Below are 19,602 nucleotides of genomic sequence, written 5' to 3'. Positions count from 1 at the left end.
TTATCAGGTCTAGTAGTTTTTTGACTGAAACTTTAGGGTTTTCTATATACAATATCATGTCATCTGCAAATAATGATAGTTTTACTTCTTCTTTTCCAATTTGGATGCCTTTTATTTCTTTTTCTTGTCTGATTGCTGTGGCGAGGACTTCCAGAACTATGTTGAATAAGAGTGGTGAAAGGGGGCAACCCTGCCTTGTTCCTGATCTTAAGGGGATAGCTTTTCATTTTTGCCCATTGAGTATTATGTTGGCTGTGGGTTTGTCATAGATGGCCTTTATCATGTTGAGGTATGTTCCCTGTATTCCCACTTTGCTGAGAGTTTTGATCATGAATGGGTGCTGGACTTTATCAAATGCTTTTTCTGCATCTATTGAAATTATCATGTGGTTTTTCTCCTTTCTTTTGTTTATGTGATGAATCACATTGATTGATTTGCAAATATTGTACCAGCCTTGCCTCCCAAAAATAAATCCTACTTGATCATGGTGTATGATTTTTTCCATATATTGCTGGATCCGGTTTGCTAATATTTTATTGAGGATTTTTGCATCTAAGTTCATCAGGGATATTGGCCTATAATTTTCTTTTTTTGTGTTGTCTTTGCCTGGTTTTGGAATCAGAATTATGCTCGCCTCATAAAAGGAGTTTGGAAGTCTTCCTTCCTCTTGAATTTTTTGAAATAGCTTGAGAAGGATAGGAGTTAGTTCTTCTTTGAATATTTGGTAGAATTCACTTGTGAAGCCATCAGGCCCAGGACTTTTCTTTTTTGGGAGTTTTTTGATAGCTGTTTCAATCTCATTTGTTGTAATTGGTCTGTTTAGGTTTCTGATTCTTCCAGATTGATTTTTGGAAGATTATATGGTTCAAGGAATTTGTCCATTTCATCTAGGTTGTCTAGTTTTTTGGCGTACAGTTCTTCATAGTATTTTCTTACAATATTTTGTATTTCTGTTGTGTCAGTTGTTATTTCTCCACTCTCGTTTCTAATTTTATTTATTTGAGTCCTCTCTCTTTTTCTCTTGGTGAGTCTTGTTAAAGGTTCATCGATCTTGTTTACCTTTTCAAAGAACCAGCTCCTGGTTTCATTGATCCTCTGTATTGTTTCTTTAGCCTCTATGTCACTTATTTCTGCTCTGATCTTTATTATTTCCTTCCTTCTACTAGCTCTGGGCTTTACTTGCTGTTCTTTTTCTAGTTCTTTTAGATGCAGGGTTAAGTTGTTAATTTGAGCTTTTTCTAGCTTCTTGAGGTATGCCTGTAATGCTATAAACTTCCCTCTCAGGACTGCTTTTGCTGTGTCCCATAAATTTTGAGTTGATGTATGCTCATTATCGTTTGTTTCTAGGAATTTTTAAATTTCTTCTTTGATCTCAATGTTAACCCATTCATTGTTTAATAACTTGCTATTTAGTTTCCAAGTGTTTGAATGTTTTTCTATTTTTCTATTGTGGTTGATTTCTAGTTTAATGCCATTGTGATCAGAGAAAGTGTTCGATATGATTTCAATCTTCTTAAATTTGTTGAGCCCGCTTTTGTGCCCTAACATGTGGTCTATTCTAGAGAATGTCCCATGAGCGCTTGAAAAGAATGTATATTCTGCTCTTTTAGGGTGAAAGGTTCTGAAGATATCTATTAAATCGAGTTCATCTAATATGTCCTTTAAGTCTGCTGTTTCTTTGTTAATTTTCTTTCTTGAGGACCTATCTAATGATGTTAATGGGGTATTGAAATCTCCTACTATTATAGTATTGCTGTTGATCTCGCCCTTTAAGTCTATCAAAGTCTGCTTTATATATTTAGGTGCTCCTATATTAGGTGCGTAGATATTTATAATGGTTATATCTTCCTTTTGTATTGCTCCCTTTATCATTATGTAGTGACCTTCTTTATCTCTAACTATGGTATTTGTTCTAAAGTCCATTTTGTCTGATATAAGTATTGCTACCCCAGCTTTTTTTTCATTTCCATTTGCGTGAAATATTTTTTTTCATCCTTTTATCTTCAGTCTGTGTGCATCTTTTGATTTAAGGTGTGTCTCTTGTAGACAGCATATGTATGGGTCCTGTTTTCTTATCCACGCAGCTACCCTATGTCTCTTGATCAGATCATTTAATCCATTAACATTTAAGGTTATTACTGATATGTAATTGTTTATTGCCATTTTTTTTTCTTTAAAACTGTTTTTCTCTTTTGCTATATTCTTTTTTTCCTTTGATCTGTTTACAACAGGTCCCTTAGCATTTCTTGCAGCCTTGGTTTGGTTGTAGTGAAATCCTTTAGTTTTTTTTTGTCTGTAAAGCTTTTTATTTCTCCTTCAATTTTAAATGATAGCCTTGCTGGATAAAGTAGTCTTGGTTGTAGGTTCTTGTTCTGCATTACTTTGAATATTTCTTGCCATTCCCTTCTGGCCTCAAGTGTTTCTGTTGAGAAGTCAGAAGTCATCCTTATGGGGGCTCCTTTGTAGGTGATTGTCTTTTTTTCTCGAGCAGCTTTTAATATTTTCTCTTTATCATTTAGCTTTGGTAATTTAATTATGATGTGTCTTGGTGTTGGTTTCTTTGGATTTCTCCTTAATGGAGTTCTCTGTGCTTCCTGAACATGTGAAATATTTTCCTGCCTTAATTGGGGGAAGTTTTCCGCTATAATATGTTTGAACAAAGTCTCTATCCCTTGTTCTTTCTCTTCTTCTTCAGGAACCCCTATGATGTGAATATTATTTCTCTTTATGTTGTCAAAGAGCTCTCTAAGATTTTCCTCAGACTTTTTGAGTCTCTTTTCTTTTTTCTGCTCTGCTTCCATGCCTTTATTTATTGTGTCCTCTAACTCACTGATTCGATTCTCTGCTTCATCCATCCTGCTTTTAATTCCTTCCATTGTATTCTTTATTTCAGATATTGTATTTGTCATTTCTGTCTGATTCTTTTTTATTATTTCAATGTCCTTTTTTATATTTGTTATCTCTTTATTTAGGTTTTCGTAATGGCCATCTATGGTGGTTCTAATATCTTTGAGCATCCTAACAATCGTTATTTTAAACTCTGCATCTGGTAATTTGGTTATATCTGATTCACTTAGGTCCTTTTCTGGGGATTTCTCTTGGTTTATTTGTGTTGTATTTCTCTGCCTCCGCATTTTCTCTTCACGAGAGTGGCTGTGATCACGTGCTCGGGTGCACAAGGGTTGGTGGCCTTGGCCTTTGCCCCGCCCCCGTGTGTGATGTTATGCTCGGTCCTGAGGGCACTGGCGAGCACCTTTGCTCAGCTGCGGGTCTCCGCCTGTTTCCGAGCTTTCGCCCTGCCTTTGCAGGATGATCCCACTCAAGGAACAGCTGCTAGCCTTGGCTCTACCACCAGGAAAGGCTGCGTGCCCAAGCTCAGCTTCGTAGCGGAACTCCGCCTCTTCTGGGCTTTTGGCTCCACCCCCGCGGGAGGAGCCTGCTACCAAGTCAGACTGCAAGCCTGGGTTGCACAGGCGGGGCAGGGATGTGCTCCTCTGCCCTTGCTCCGGGGCTGGTTTCTACCCTTTCTGGGTTTCCCGCCCTTCTCCCGGAGGCTGGATTACAGGCTGACGGCAGCTGAGCTTAGCCGCTTTTGCACGCCCCCTTCTCCCTAGCCGGGCAAGATTGAGCTCACACCTGAGCCCACTGGTGGCCAGCCGGCTTCCGCCCCTGCCAGCAGAACCGCGCTTTTGTCTCCCGCTGCCGCCTGCTCTCCGGTGCGCCCTCAGCCGTGTGGGTGGGGGCGTTGCAGCTCGGACCCTAAGACTCACTACCGTAGACCCGAAAGCTCCCTCCTTCTATGCGACTCTGCTCTGAATGCCGCGGGGGAGCTTGTTTGGCTACTCTCCTGCTTCCCTTTGCTGGTATTGCTGTTTCCGGGGGAAATATTCACTTCAGCTTTGGGGAGTGACTCGTCCCAGGGGTTAGAGTGGCTATCTCCCAAAAATGTTTCTCCCTATGCCTCCTAGATTGCACTCTCTTCCTGTTACTGTGGTTCTCTCCCCTCTCCCTCCGTCTCCAGGAGCCCCGGGTGAGTGTTTGTGAGAGAGATGTTCTGCGTGGTCCCTTTAAGAAGGATCCTGGGTCTGAGAAATCAGACTCTCTCACAGACAGTATCCTGACTTGTTTCCAGCTAAATACTGTCCTTATGCTTCTTCTGGGCTCTGGGGCTGCAGGCTGGGGCTTTGTTCCTGGGGCTCAGGGCCCTTTCCCCTCTGCTAAACTCACTTCCCGCCACGCGAGTCTCTCCCTGCTGCCGTTCGCTCCGAGAAGCTGGGCAGCCCTCTCCGCGTTTCCGCTTTTCCTACCAGTCTCTGGGTGGCTTCTTCAGCGTTCCTGGGTTGAAGAGTCCTTTTAGTTTAGTCCAAAGTTGGTTTTTCCAGTTGATAGTTCATAAAATTAGTTTGTAATCCACATTGGTTCTGGGAGGTAGATGCTGGTACGTTCGCCTACTCCAGCGCCATCTTGTCTCTCGCCCGCAGGCTTATTTTTACCATGATATTTCTTTGTGGGGTCACTGAAATATTCCTTTTAGGCTATTTTTCCAGGCTCCTAAGAGACCCCATCAAATTCTCATTATTAGAATGGGAGTGTGTTTGTAAAGATGGTGCCCATTTGATTATTTATAATTTTAACATGTGGATTCAGTTTTCTATTTCAAGGTGTATAACTCCATAACATTTTTTGCTTCTTCATAGCGAACTTCCACCATAACATGAGTATTAGGTAACAAGAAGGTGTTGGTGTTACTGATTTTGGGTAGCATGAAGGTGTCATTTATGTGGGAAAATTGGTGTTTTAGTGATGCCCACTGAAGTAGATAGACGTAAAAGGAAATGATGTCTGGGATTTGCTCTCAAGTAATTTAGCAAAGGAAAAGTACAGCAAGATGAATAATCTTTTAGTAAGTAGAGAATTGGTTCATTGTACTGTTCTCCTTACTTTTGTGTGGGTGTGAAAGTTTTACTAATACATATTTATTTTAATGGTTCTTTTACAGATGCAGATTTTCTTTTATAATCCTGATGACTTCGACAGCTTTCAAACTGCAATTTCTGAAAACAGAATAATTGGAGCCATGGCCGTATTTTTTCAGGTAAGTTAACAGCGGTCCAAGTGCTTCAGCTGGAGAGTTCTCTGAGTATTCCTTTCTAATTTACTGAATTATTCTATGTATGATGAACGCAACTGTTTTCTAATTCACACCTGTCTGAGTGAAAGATATTTCATATTGTTTAATGTGTAATTTAAAATGTAAATAAATGTTTAGAAACATAATGGAAAATTTTGCATTAATTATTCTGATTTTATTGCTCCTTGACTGGTACACAGATTGAAGAACACATTTATCATCTAAGTTACTTCACAGCTGAAGCATTTTGTACAGGTTCTTTCTGCATATTAAGAGGCCAATGGAAAAAAATAGTGGTTTTCTTTAAAATTTGACATTACTTGCGAGTACATTAATAAATAGCATTAGTCACTTCTCTAAAGAGACCCCTTTTCATTCTATCCCAGAGATCCTCATGGTAACTAAAGGTTTTATTGAGACCATTTCTTGAGTTAGTGCGTTTATGATTTGCCGCCCTTTCTTTCTCTGAGTGTGGGCTGTGTATGCATTAAGGAATGTTCCTGGCCATGTGTTAACTCTGTATCTAGAAGCCAAGCCTTACACCCTTCCATGGATAATGCTGTCCAGACTTTTAAATAAGTCAAATTAAATGAAAGGAATATTGATCACCAAGTGTTTTGACCAAGTGACCTAGAGACACCTGGTGCTTTTTGTGTGGAAGGTAACCTGAGTAGAAAGTGTGTGACTGTTCTTTCAGTCTTAAAAATGTGCCTAAAGATTACATGCAGGTGTTCCTTTCACCAGTGACTAACTGTTGGAAAAAGATGTCTTTCTGACAAGTCAAAGGAACATTAAAGATATCAGAACCTTCTCCAGCATGGTTCTTTAACCTCTGCCTGTTGGGCAGGCTCCTTTGTCATTGAGATGGAGCTATTCTTGTTCGGAGTATGTTCATTTCACTACTTTTTTTATTTATTTATTTATTTTTAAATTTTTTTATATTTTTCTGAAGTTGGAAACGGGGAGGCAGTCAGACAGACTCCCCGCATGCACCCGACCGGGATCCACCCCGGCACGCCCATCAGGGGGCGATGCTCTGCCCATCTGGGGCGTTGCTCTGTTGCAACCAGAGCCATTCTAGCACCTGAGGCAGAGGCCACAGAGCCATCCTCAGCGCCCGGGAAAAATTTGCTCCAATGGAGCCTTGGCTGTGGGAGGGGAAGAGAAAGACAGAGAGGAAGGAGAGGGGGAAGACAGAGAGGTGAAGAAGCAGATGGGCACTTCTCCTGTGTGCCCTGGCCAGGAATTGAACCTGGGACTCCTGCACGCCAGGCCGACGCTCTACCACTGAGCCAACAGGCTAGGTCCTCACTACTCTTTTTAATGATAAAAACAATACGAAGGCCTGACCTGTGGTGGCACAGTGGGTAAAGTGTCGACCTGGAATGCTCATGTCACTGGTTCAAAACCCTGGGCTTGCCCAGTCAAGGCACATATGGGAAATGGGAAATTACTATGAGTTGATGCTTCCTGCTCCCCACCCCCCCCTGTACTTTCTCTCCTTTTAAAATTTGATAAAGAAAATATTAAAGCCTGACTTGTGGTGGCGCAGATAAAGCGTTGACCTGGAAATGCTGAGGTCGCCGGTTCGAAACCCTGGGCTTGCCTGGTCAAGGCACATATGGGAGTTGATGCTTCCAGCTCCTCCCCCCTATCTCTCTCTCCTCTCTTTCTGTCTCTCTCTCTCCCTCTCTCTCTCTCCTAAAATGAATAAATAAAATAAAATTAAATTTAAAAAAAGAAGAAATATTAAAGAAAAATAATATGATAGACAATTCTCTCTACTGTTTCTCTCTTCCTCTTAACTAACCTTTTCTATTTTCTTTTCTCCAGTAAAGGTTCAAAGGGGAGATAATGTGTGGAAAATTGAAAAGCCTAATATTCTGCTCAAACATCAAAAACAATGAGTGTTGATCATTAGCATTGGTTATGATACTCATTTTTAAACTCTGGCTTCTGACCATGACTATGAAGCCATTCAGGGAGTCCTAACCAGTATTTAAAAAATTATGAAATATTAATAGAATAAAAAAATAAACAAAATATTAGTATGTCACACATAGTTAGGTTAAATATGTTTGTAGAACTTTCCTTCAGTTGCTTATACACAGAGAAACATAGTGTGTATGCACTGGGTCATGTTATAAAAGGCATTTGTTATAGTGGGTTATAGACAAATATTTTGGAAGTCATCTATTTATGTTATACAGAGTGGGACAAAACTAAGTTTACAGTTGTTCGTATGGAAAAATAATATAATTAATAAATAGTAATACAAGAATATCTATTTCACATACTCACATCTGTAAACCTTCTTTTGATCTATGACCTCTTAATATGCAAAACCTACTGAAATTGCCATTGTTTTCATTGTTCTCTCACACCTGTCTTTTTCCTGATTACTTTCATGAGACATAGAGTACAGTGTTGTAAGAGCTTATTCACTGGGCTAAAAGTCATTTGCTTTTGAATCCCATCTGTTCTACTTATTGTCTGCATAATGGTGATATAGTCATTTAAAATTACCAACCACAGTATTCTTATCTGTGAAGTGGAGATAGCAACTTCTACACTATCAAGATTGTAGAAATCCTTAACTGAAGTCCCTAGTGTTGGTCCTGCCACATAGTAGACACAGAAATGACAAATGATCTCTATTCATGTCTGTCTATCTCTGTCATTGTGGGATGAGACCCTGTGTGTATGTGTCTTCTCTGCATGACAGAACTGTGTTTTAACACTGTCCTGTTGGCAGCTCACTTGGGTTCTGTCTAGACCCCTTCTGCATCTAAACCGTGATTCGTTTGTCTTCAACAAAACTTGGCTCACTTGAAACATTCTTACACAGTTGTTTCTTACTTGGTTAATCCAGTGTTTTCTGTTATTGCCCTCTGGACATGCTGCTTTTCAAATAACTGGACCTCTACTCCCCTAACTCTGCTCCCAAATCTAACCCCTTCTTCCTCTGCCATGCCCACCATTACAAGATTAATCTGGCCTAAATTTATTGGCCTCCTTCTAATGGGACAATAAATTCTAAAAATGTTTTAGAAGTCATAAAAGGGCTAGTTCATAGCTTGCTCTACACAAAAGTTTTTCACTTTTCTAGCTCTGTAAACCCTTGTTAATTATTAGACCAATTAGTTTTAGGGTAAGCACATTGGTGTACAAACCATCAAAACACCTCAGAGTGAAACCCAGGTTTTGAATTTGAAAGGATTTCTAAGACATGATGACTACTGGCTCCCCAAAGAAATTTAAAGTGCATTTCATCTGTTACATCCTTCGTTAAATTTTAGATTGCTGTCCTTTAGATGCAAAATAGAGGGCAGATAATATAAAATAGAACGGTTATTTTAGATAGCACTGTGTCAAGCTGCTTTCTTTGTTCTCCTTGTAAGTCCATATATGTGTTTATACATCTAAGTTCATATTATGACAAGCAATGAGAAGGAAAACTTTCTTTTTGGTATTTTAATTTATCAGTCTAGATAGATCTCATCTTCTGAGGTCTCTGAATTTTGAGTCTTTGAATAAGAATTTTAAGTTTTGGAGTTTGGTATTTCTCCCCCAAGCAGTCAGTTAAATGTTGGTATTGAGTTCCCAGTTCAAGCCTGGCATCTTACATTCTGATGCTGAAGTTTTATCATCTTTTCAGCACTGATTCAGAGCCAGGAATGCTACCAGTTGTTCCTTTAAGTACGGTAAACATGTGGGCTCAATCCCCAGTCAGGGCGCACATGGAAAGCAACCAAAAAATGCACAACTGAGTGGAACTACAAATGCTTTCCTTACATCCTCTCTCACTCCCTTCCTCTCCCTCTCTCTCTAAAAAATCAATAAAAGTTAAGGCCTAGCTGGCTAGCTCTGGCATGTTGTTTTAGAGCAGGGAGGTTGCTGGTTCGATCCCCAGTCAGGACACACACAGGAGCAGCTGGATGTTCCTGTCTCTCTCTCCCTGCCTCTCTCAAAACAACAACAAACAAACAAATAAAAAACAATAAATGGATTAGCTCTTGCCTGCTAGAACCCCACAGTGCCGTATGCTGATGGGGAGAAGGAGGGGAGTGGAGAACTCCTCCAGTTGTGGAGAGGCCATGCCCTGACCGGGTGCTCCCAAGCCCACATACTCTTATCCGGAGGGACACGCAAATGTCCACAAGCCCGTGTCTGTGCAGGGCTGAGTCCCGCGCAGATTTTGTAGCCTTGATGCTGACCTAAGACTAATTTGATTTCACTAAATTTTTCACTATCTGTGTTTTTTTTTCTTTCTCATCATGTGCCTATAATTCCCGATAATTTTAGCTCTTTCACTGCCTTTGCTGTGACTAGATGTGGAGAAGTTCATCTTTCCAAAGCACCGAAACAGTCACAAACCTAAGGGCTGACCAAGGAACAATGTATTGGCCTAGACTAGAGGTTGCTTGCAGGTGGTCTTATTGTGGCTCATAGGAATAATTGTGGAATGTGTGTATTATTTACAAGTCTTCAGTTAAACAAACAGGAAAGATTTTTACATAAGATGTGCAGATGGTGTAGCAGCATTTGAGTCTGAGCCGTGGCTGTGTTGTCTACTTTGAAGGGGACTTGCATTCCCATTGCAGTGCAGTCTTCATCACACCTTCCTGTCAACATGATCTTAAAGTCATGATCCTGACTGGACCCCAGAACTTTGAATGGTAGCTGACATCTTTTAGTTACAGACAGAGTTGAAAGCGTCAGTTCTGAAAGAAGCTGACCCAGGTCTCTCCTGAGTGCTTAGTGTGAACGCTAATGAAGGAAAGAAGGGCCACCTGCACGTATGGAAGGTCGTGAATCACGGCAGTCATATAGGATGTGCACATCTGGACCTGCGTAACTCCGGAGGGTGCCTGCATTTCATAGCCCCTGCTGAGTGGAATATTTGTTATACAACAACACATGTTAGTAGTTTGTCTGGAGGAAGGATTTCTAATTCATATACAACTTTTGACCAGGAGCCCTCTGGAAGATACAGGAGAAAGGAAGGGAAGCATTTGATTTTAAAGGATTTTTAAATGAATTAAGATAAGCAATTGGCAAAAAAGGAAGATATTCATTGTTAATCCACTGAAGAAATAATTAAATGTTTGTTTAGCTAATTTATATAAGTGCAAAAATTAAAATGATTATTTTCTGTTTGTTAAAGTATTCTTTACTGCCAGTCTGATTTGAATTCCTGCAAAAATATACAATACCAAAAATTATTAAAATGTTCTTTGAAATATTTATTTTAATAATACTCTACATGGGTTTAAAGAGGTAAGAAATAAGAAAACCTGTGTTTACAGAAAATGGACGTGGCAATGGAATGATTAGGCAATCTGTAGAGGATACTTTCCTTCGAAAATAACTAAAAAAAAATTTTTATTAGTCATGATTTAAGGTTATAGAGCAGGGTTCGGGAACCTATGGCTCGCGAGTCAGATGTGGCTCTTTTGATGGCTGCATCTGGCTCACAGACAAGTCTTTAATAAAAAAAAATAATAACGTTAAAAATATAAAACATTCTCATGTATTACAATCCATTCATTTCCTACCGTTCATGTTCATGGTTGCGGGTAGCTGGAGCCAATCACAGCTGTCCTCCGGGACAACAACAAATTTTTATTGCATAATGCGTAAGGTACACTGGTCGTTGTATGGCTCTCACAGAATTACATTTTAAAATATGTGGTGTTCATGGCTCTCTCAGCCAAAAAGCTTCCCGACCCCTGTTATAGAGTAAGGAGTACCCAGTACTCGCAATTATCTTACCTTTAACTAGGTCTATATTTTTATAGACCAAGACTCTGAATTGGGTTCCGATGTGCCTTTCCTTTTTTACAATCTTTCCTTTACCATTTCTAATAAACACTTCCATTCATTTTTCCCACCAGAACTAAAATGCCTTCGAACCAAGCACCAATCTTAATGGCTTTGACTCTGATGCTCATAGATGTTGGTAACCCCAAACTTTTTATGGTTTTGATTATTGTAGTTTTATATTGAATAGTTTTGATTATCATATTTTTTTTTCAAGAGGTACATAGTCTTCATTGAGTTTTGATTTGGATGGGAACATTCCATTAATTTTACATCTCATTTGCCATTGTTATTTTTTTTCCTTTTAATTTAATTTATTGGGGTGATACTGGTTAACAAAATTATACCAGTTTTAGGTGCACAATTCCACAACACACCATCTGTACACTGTATTGTGTGCTCACCATCCCAAGTCACATCTCCATCCATCACTATTTATCCACCCACAACTTCTTCCACCTGCTCCAGCCTCTCCCCCTCAGAAATCACCATACTTGTGTCTGTCCATGAGTTTCTCTCTCTCTCTTTTCCTTTTACTCAATCTCTCCTGAAATTTTATTTATATTTTCTGATTCCAATGAACTTTGAAATTATAAATGCATGATTCTTTAAGAGCACCTATATTTAGAAACTTCTCTTTTGTGATATACTTTCCGGCTTCCTTATTAGACCTGTTTGGGTGTAGTCACTTCTGACTATTTGCATCAGACACAAACATAAAATTTTCATCATGTCTGCATCTAGAGGCCCAGTCAATGATATATTTCTTATACATTTCAGAAATAAATTGCATTCTGACTTAAAGGTTGCCTTAAAGGATTACTTTTTGACAATGTATCTTCAACAATTCTATTGAGGTTTCTTCATTCAATATTAACAGTTTTACTTCTAGGGGGAGGGTTGAGCCCCTTTGCACCAGCATTTTTTTTCTTTTTTCTTTCTTTCTTTTTTTTTTTTTTTTTTTGCATTTTTCTGAAGCTGGAAACAGGGAGAGACAGTCAGACAGACTCCCGCATGCGCCCGACCAGGATCCACCCGGCACGCCCACCATGGGGCGATGCTCTGCCCACCAGGGGGCAATGCTCTGCCCATCCTGGGCGTCGCCATGTTGCGACCAGAGCCACTCTAGCACCTGAGGCAGAGGCCACAGAGCCATCCCCAGCGCCCGGGCCATCTTTGCTCCAATGGAGCCTTGGCTGCGGGAGGGGAAGAGAGAGACAGAGAGGAAGGCGCGGTGGAGGAGTGGAGAAGCAAATGGGCGCTTCTCCTGTGTGCCCTGGCCAGGAATCGAACCCGGGTCCTCCGCACGCTAGGCCGACGCTCTACCGCTGAGCCAACCGGCCAGGGCCAGCATTTTTTTTCTATTTAAATTTCTGCCTAGGATCAGACGAACTGCAGTGACTTGGTTTTCCCTATAGTCTGTGTAGCTGTCACTTGTTCCATGTTCATTTCTGCCCTTCAGAATTGAATGCAAACTTAAAAATGAAATGTTTCAAAAGTTGTTGCCCTTTTTTTATATCATGTCGGTACAGACTGCTTAATTATTTTTCTCCGTCTGGAGAGGCTTAGTAATTAAATTAAATGGCAGCACCTGGAATTCTTTATATACCCTGAGAAGGCAGGAGGAATCCTTAATGAGGCATCCATTCAGGGCTGGCGAGGGGCCTTCTTCTTCACTTCGCTGTGTTTCACCTCCCTCCCCCTCAAAGGTAGATATGATCCATCCTTCCTTTAACCATCTTCCCGCCCCCATTCCTCTTAGCATGCCGTTGTGCATTAGACCCATGATTTTACTTGCCTTCTCTGTCGTTGTACTGTGAGATCACTGAAGAGTTAGGGTCTTAGCTTACTCATCACTGCATCTCTTGCAAGTGACTAACTCTGGGGTTGGTTGTGCAAATACTTAACTGAATTCAGTGAGAACATATTCTGTAGTCTTGATTAGGAAGGAACAACTTGATAGCCTATCAGCTAGGGAGTGTTAGCAGTAGGTAGTACGATCTGTCAAGTTTGAGGTCCATGTCTTGTTTCTCTTCTCATTGTATCCCATTACCACTTTTCCCTGCATTCACATCAGTGTCTTAACCTGAATTTCTTAACAGCTCAAGAAATATATACTGAGTTGGACTGAGTTATAGGAAACTTCTCTGGGTGCTTACCACAACATTAATAATTTGGATTTTGGAAAAGTATGTGTCTAGGTGGATATGTAAGCTTCACCTAAGAATGGTGATGCTTATATATGAAGTGTGAGACTGTTGAAATGGTCAAGGAAGGACATTAAATTGAATGTTCTGGGTCTACTGACTCACTGTGGGTGGTAACTTTCTGACTTGGGCTCCACTGGGTCTAACTAACATGCTGTTAAAGGCATGTATCTCCTTTTATGCCTGTAGTTTTGAAAAAGCAACAGGGCTTTAAAAATGTTAAAGTAGTAGTGCATTCAGAGTGCCAAGAATATCTGGGCATATATGTGTCTTTGAATGTTTCAATAAAGTTTCCCATCAGAATGCTTTTATCTCAGTAGATGGTGGGTTGAGAGACTCTTGGATTATTTTGCTATTTTTCTTTCTAGTTTGCCTCTGTCTTTTGTATTTCCTTCCTAGGGTCTCCCTGTGAGGTTAATGAGTTAGTTTCTCTGTGCTTCAGCACACCTATGTGTATGTTTCTTGCTCTTGCTATTCTTTATATGTCTCTATGTTTTTTCCTTTTCCCTCCTTTTTCATCATCAGTCCCTAAGTAAACAAAATGTAATATTTTTTCATTTATTATTCATGCTCTCATTTGCTAAATCACTCGCTCATTCTACAGTATTTAGGAGACACCTTCTTTATACCATTCTTCATGAACATTACAAGTGTATCCTCAGAATGGTAGCTTTACCTCAGAGTTGTTGGGGAACCATACATTTGGAAAAGGGTTGGGCTTTGGATTCTTTCATTGACAGGAGCATTATTTTGTCATTGGAGATAGGGGAAGCTGAAATATCAAGAAGCAAATACAAGAATTATATCTTTTGTATAATTTCAAAGTGATAAATATTTTATTTTGAGAATATAAATTTCCAATTTGTGAATTTTAGAATTGGGCTCTCCAATCGTCTTCCATTTCTTTACACAGCAAAACACCAATATTAAAGTATAAATCTTCCTGTGGTGACCTAAATTGGTCATGTTGGGGTTTTTTTTACCATTCTGAGAAGTCTTTTTCTTTTTCGAATGAAGAGTACTTTTTCTATCATTACTGTAGGTCTAATGTTTTAATTTTTTTTTTACTGGTTCTCTTGGCAATATGAAACAAGGACTGCTACACCAAAGGAAGAAGGGAAGGAAGGATGGAAGGAAGGAAAGAAAAAGGAAGAGACAAGAAGGAGGGGGAAGAGGGAAGAAGGATAAAAGAAATAGTAACTATAGTCATTTACCAAACATCCACCACAGAAAACCCAATAAGCAGTACTGAATTGGAGAACACGAGTTTATACTGGAGAGCAGTGGTAGGTTGTTAAGATTTTCTTCTTACACTGCTTTTCAGGGTGACTGCAGTATACTAATATGATTCTTAATTTATTCCTTTCCAGTTACTGCTGTTTGAGTATCATCTTTCTTACATTTTCCATATCCTTGGTTTGATCCTGTTATAAGTCCAGATCTTTCACTGCATTACCTAGAAGTGTAATTTCACAATGTTTTGGGTTGATTAAGAAGAACTTTTTTATACATACAAAAAATTAAATGCATATGTTCCAATTAAACTCTTTATACAGATAAGTGATTTCCTAGGATTTGTCATTAAGTGAAAGCCGGAGTTATTTTTAATGTTTGGATACAGTTTTGGAACAGATTTGTGGTTGTACAACATTGAATCTATAGCCTAGCAGGTGTTTTCAGTACATCTCCTGTCTGCAAGTAACCTATAATTTAAATTTTCTTTTAGTGAACATCACAGAGAACTGTTTAATAATTGGTGAAGCATTATATAATCAAGAGACTTCGAATTCTTTAATGTGACCCTGTGAGAATCTTTATATCATTGCACTTCAAGGGCAGTTAGCAAGTAGGTTACTTTCGTTTATAACTGAACAATGATACCTATCATTTAGTTTAGAATTGAGTTGCTTTGTTCATTAGTTCTGATACAAATCTTAGAATTTAATTACCATAGTTTCAGAAAAAATATTAGGAACTCTATGGCGATCTCCCTAATCTGAGATGAGAGAGCTGGCTGTCTGAGGGTTACGTGGTTGACCGTGGCGATCTCCCTAATCTGAGATGAGAGAGCTGGCTGTCTGAGGGGTTATGTGGTTGACCGGGGTTCTGTAGCTCTTGGGAATCTGCCAAGCCGAGCATTCTAGTTTCCTGATTCTCAACCCAGTTGTCTTGTTTTTCCTAACTGTGTCCTCCCTGGAGTGTAATCTAGTGGATGCCTTAGCTGGTGAGACAGACCTCTTGAAAGAATTTACCCGTAAAGCACTTTGCAACTTACGATTCGAAGCAATTGGCAACTTGCTTCTCCTCACCCTCCCTCTCCAAGATACACTACAGCTAGTGTTCCACGTACGACCACGATTGGTTCCAACAGACTAGTCGAAACACCATTGGGTCGTAAGTTGAGTAGGCTATATGTACAGTACTGTGAAATGATGTTATAAAAATCTTTAAGTCATATTTTATTATAATTTTCTTTCATTATTATTATATGTCATAATTTTCTTTGTTCATTTTATGCCATTTATATCACCTCTACATCATTTTGTTTCTTATTTTTACATTAGTCAGGTTTAAGTAAAACACTGCATTACCAGTACTACTGGTTTAATATTGCAAAGACAATTTCCTCTTGGTAGATATCTTGGGAGGGGTTTGATGAAAAATATCCAAGACACAAAACACAAATTGCTGTACTGAGTCTGAGATAACAGTTGAAATGGTGCACGCGGAGATGATAGTGCTGCCGGAAGCTGGTCCGCACTGTCCTACACCCAACTGGGCAACGCTTGCACTGCCAGACGCGGAGCAGTCGTGGCTAGCTATTGTGGTCGTAAAGTTGAATGGTCGTAAGTTGTAATGGTCGTAAGTCGATCAATATTTGTAGTTGAAAGATGTTTCCAAGTAGAATAGATATACTGTTGATAACAGTTAACATTTATTGTGGACTTAATGTATGTAAAATGCTAAAGTTAAGTCCTACAGTATTATCTTATTTAATCTTCACTGAGACTCTCTTAAGTTATTATTACATCCACTTTACAGGTGCAGAAGTTGAGGCATGGAACATTTTTCAATATAAATTCCTCAAGGTTACATAGGCCAATAAACATGAGAGCCAACATTTCTTTTTTCTTTCTTTTTTTTAAAAATTATTTTTATTAAGTGAGAGGTGAGGAGGCAGAGACAGACTCTCTCATGCACCCTAACTGGGATCCACATGGCAAGCCCACTAGGGAACAATGCTCTGCCCATCTAGGGCCGCTGCTTTGTTGCTTAGAAACTGAGCCATTTTTGTGTCTGAGGTGAAGCCATGGAGCAACCTCAGCATGAGGGGCCAACTTGCTCAAACCCTTTGAGCCATGGCTGTGGGAGGGAAAGAGGGAGGTGGTAGGAGAAAGAGAGAGAGAGAGAGAGAGAGAGAGAGAGAGAGAGGAGGTGTAGAGAAGCAGATGGTCCCTTCTTCTATGTGCTGTGACTGGTTATTGAACCCAGGACTTCCACATGCCCGCTGACACTCTACCAACTAGCCAATCTGTCAGGGCCCAGAGCCAACATTTCAACAGAAACTATATCTCCAGCGTCTGTGCTCTTAGATGAGTGCTGAGTTGGAGAAGTTGGATATTCAGTTGAAGAGGATGAAGAAGGAATTCTTGGTCACTGGTCTCAGTTATTAGCATGTCTACATAGTGCTTTAGAGACTATGTCAATTGTGCTGGTACCTGAAGAGGTGTTTTGGGGGTTTTTTTTGTAACTTAAAATTGTGTTTCCATTCTTTCTGCCTGTATTAAATTCTTTGATTCTATTCTAAATTCTCTCTGGCTCTGCACCTGTAATTAATTATTTTATAGATTTGAAGACAGTTTTGTGGGGGGGGAGTTTACTTCCTTTTCTTATGCAAAGGCAACGAAGAGTATTGAATGGATAGTGTGGTTAGATAAGAACAGTGTAATGAATGGGGAGAAATTTTAAACAGCCATTTAATAACTGTTTTAATGGTAGTTATTCTTATGGAGAGGAAGAGAGAGGAAACAGAGGGTTTTGTCCCCCAAGGGACATGTAGCTGTGTCTGAAGGCACTCGGTTGTCGCATTGGGATGTCAGTTCACTGGCATTCGGTGGATAAAGATGAGGAATGCTGTCCAACATGCTACAGTGCTCAGGACAACCCCCCACAATAGAAAATTATCTGGCCCAAAATGTCAGGGGTGGGGGCAGAGAGGGCTGTTTGGGTTATTTGAGGCTGATAGGAATAACTAATCATAATAAGAAAAACTAGCATGCCTGAGAAGTCTCCTAGTCCCTAACTAACCAAGGTTTAGTCAACTGGATTCCAAGATCAGGTATAAAGATTTAAATGCTGTTTAAATGGATGTGGCTCCACCAGTTGTGTGGAGGGTAATTTGGAAGAAGAGAAAAAAGAGGGGTAGAGGTGAAGAGCGAGCCAGAGCCCAAAGCCATTTAAACATCTGGCTCAGTCTTCCTTCCAAGGATGGTAGATGAGCACAGCAGCAACTACAGCAATAACAGATCCAAGGCATATTTGGCAAGTAAAATAAGCAGGATTTGGTGACTGATTGAATATGGGATGTCAGGGAAAAGAAGGATCCCAGGAGCAGTGAGTGGATATGAGCAATGAAATGATGACAGGAGCAGGAGCTGCCCAGGAGATAATGATTCTGAGAGGCCGGTGAAATTTCTAAAGAGAGATATCCTGTAACCATTTGGAGCTGTGTGACTTTTAATCTTAGGGGAGAAATCTGGGCTAGAAAAGAATATAGGATCATTAGCCTATTTATATGTGTCAGCTGAGATCAGGAGAATTTTTGAGGTCAAAGGTTCGAGTCTGGAACATTCTGGAACAGCAATATTAAGGAACAGAATTCAGTGGAATAGTGGGGAGCTCATACTGGCTCTTGCTCATTGTGCAATTGTCTGGACATTTTGCTAACTTGTTAAATGCAGCCATTAGAAAAAATCAAATGGTATAAATTTAAAATTACAACTTTTGAAAACAAAGATAATAAAGAGGAATTGTTTTTTACTTTACATAAAAAAATGCTGATAGCCCCTTTTCTGAGTATTCCAGCTTCTTCTTGGTCCCCTTAAATTAAAGAGCTCATATGGGTATTGTTCTCAGACACTGCAATGATTTGTGAAAGAAGCACCAATTTAGAAGGACATTCATTTAGTCATAAAAAAGTAACCAAAGGTAAGAGCATGTGCAAATGCCTTTGAACTTGAAATCAGTGGGAGCTGGTTGGAAAAACTCAAAGATCAATAAAACTCCCTTTGGTGGTTATAGGAAAATCTTGCCCTTCCCCTCCCCCCCAATTCCAGCACTACCCAGTTCCTCTGCCATTGCAGAGTTGTATCCCAGGGCAGAATTTTACAGCTGCATCAGCTGGTTTCATTTCTGAGGTTTGTTATTGTCTCTTTTCTAATCTCTTTTCTCTGGCCTTAATAGGCGTTGTCTCAGAAATGTTTCATCATCTTAACTGTGTGGATCTTGGTGCTGCTCACGTGGGGTGCTGCTTCATGGAGTGCCCCTGATTAGAAGCTTGCTGTTCTCTTTTGTATTCAGGTTTTACTCTAAAACTGCTGTTGGTTTTTCTGTCTGTAGCATCTTATAATATATGGTATGTCTATACCATCTGAAGCCCAGGGCCTCGTTTCTCACTTTGTTCAGGATGACACCTGCCTGTGTCTTGAATGTACCTCTGACCTCCCAAAACCCATGTCACGTACACCACATTGCATAATTATAAAGACAGACCAGTTTGCACAGAATTTTCCTTATAGTAGAAATCCATTCAATCACTTTTACATGATGTGAGAGGAAACAAGGAAGAAACATAATTTATTTATCTATGTGAAACTTTTTATGATTTATCCAGTACCCTTTTTTTCTCTTAACACCTTGATCTTAGTAAGACGTTTGGACAACTGTTGTATTTTTCAGGAGAGCAACTCCTGTGTCTGCGAGGGATTAGGATACAGAGACTACGGGAGAACTTCCATAATAGAAATATTTTATCCTTTATGGCTTTTAACTTGCAACAAATGTGATATAGTAAAAGGCACAGTAGTTGGGACTCATATCATTTTTTTATTTTTCTTGCACAGGTGTCTTTTTTTTTTTTTTTTTTTTTTTTTTTTCATTTTTCTGAAGCTGGAAACAGGGAGAGACAGTCAGACAGACTCCCGCATGCGCCCGACCGGGATCCACCCGGCACGCCCACCAGGGGCGGTGCTCTGCCCCCCAGGGGGCGATGCTCTGCCCATCCTGGGAGTCGCCATATTGCGACCAGAGCCACTCTAGCGCCTGAGGCAGAGGCCACAGAGCCATGCCCAGCGCCCGGGCCATCTTTGCTCCAATGGAGCCTTGGCTGCGGGAGGGGAAGAGAGAGACAGAGAGGAAAGCGCGGCGGAGGGGTGGAGAAGC

The 19,602-nt window shown here is 40.1% G+C and overlaps 1 protein-coding gene across 3 annotated transcripts in view; it reads left to right on the top strand.

The window, feature by feature from the left end:
• PTPRG (protein tyrosine phosphatase receptor type G) overlaps window positions 1-19,602 on the top strand; it is a 926,569-nt gene that overhangs the window by 673,700 nt on the left and 233,267 nt on the right. For all 3 annotated transcript variants that reach the window (XM_066245729.1, XM_066245728.1, XM_066245730.1), the window contains exon 5: window positions 5,000-5,095. In XM_066245729.1, the coding sequence (XP_066101826.1) occupies window positions 5,000-5,095 (96 nt within the window). The remainder of the gene's footprint in view (window positions 1-4,999; window positions 5,096-19,602) is intronic.

Source organism: Saccopteryx bilineata, chromosome 10, assembly GCF_036850765.1.
Source record: "Saccopteryx bilineata isolate mSacBil1 chromosome 10, mSacBil1_pri_phased_curated, whole genome shotgun sequence".
Classification (NCBI taxonomy): domain Eukaryota; kingdom Metazoa; phylum Chordata; class Mammalia; order Chiroptera; family Emballonuridae; genus Saccopteryx; species Saccopteryx bilineata.
This window is presented reverse-complemented; position numbering and strand designations above follow the sequence as displayed.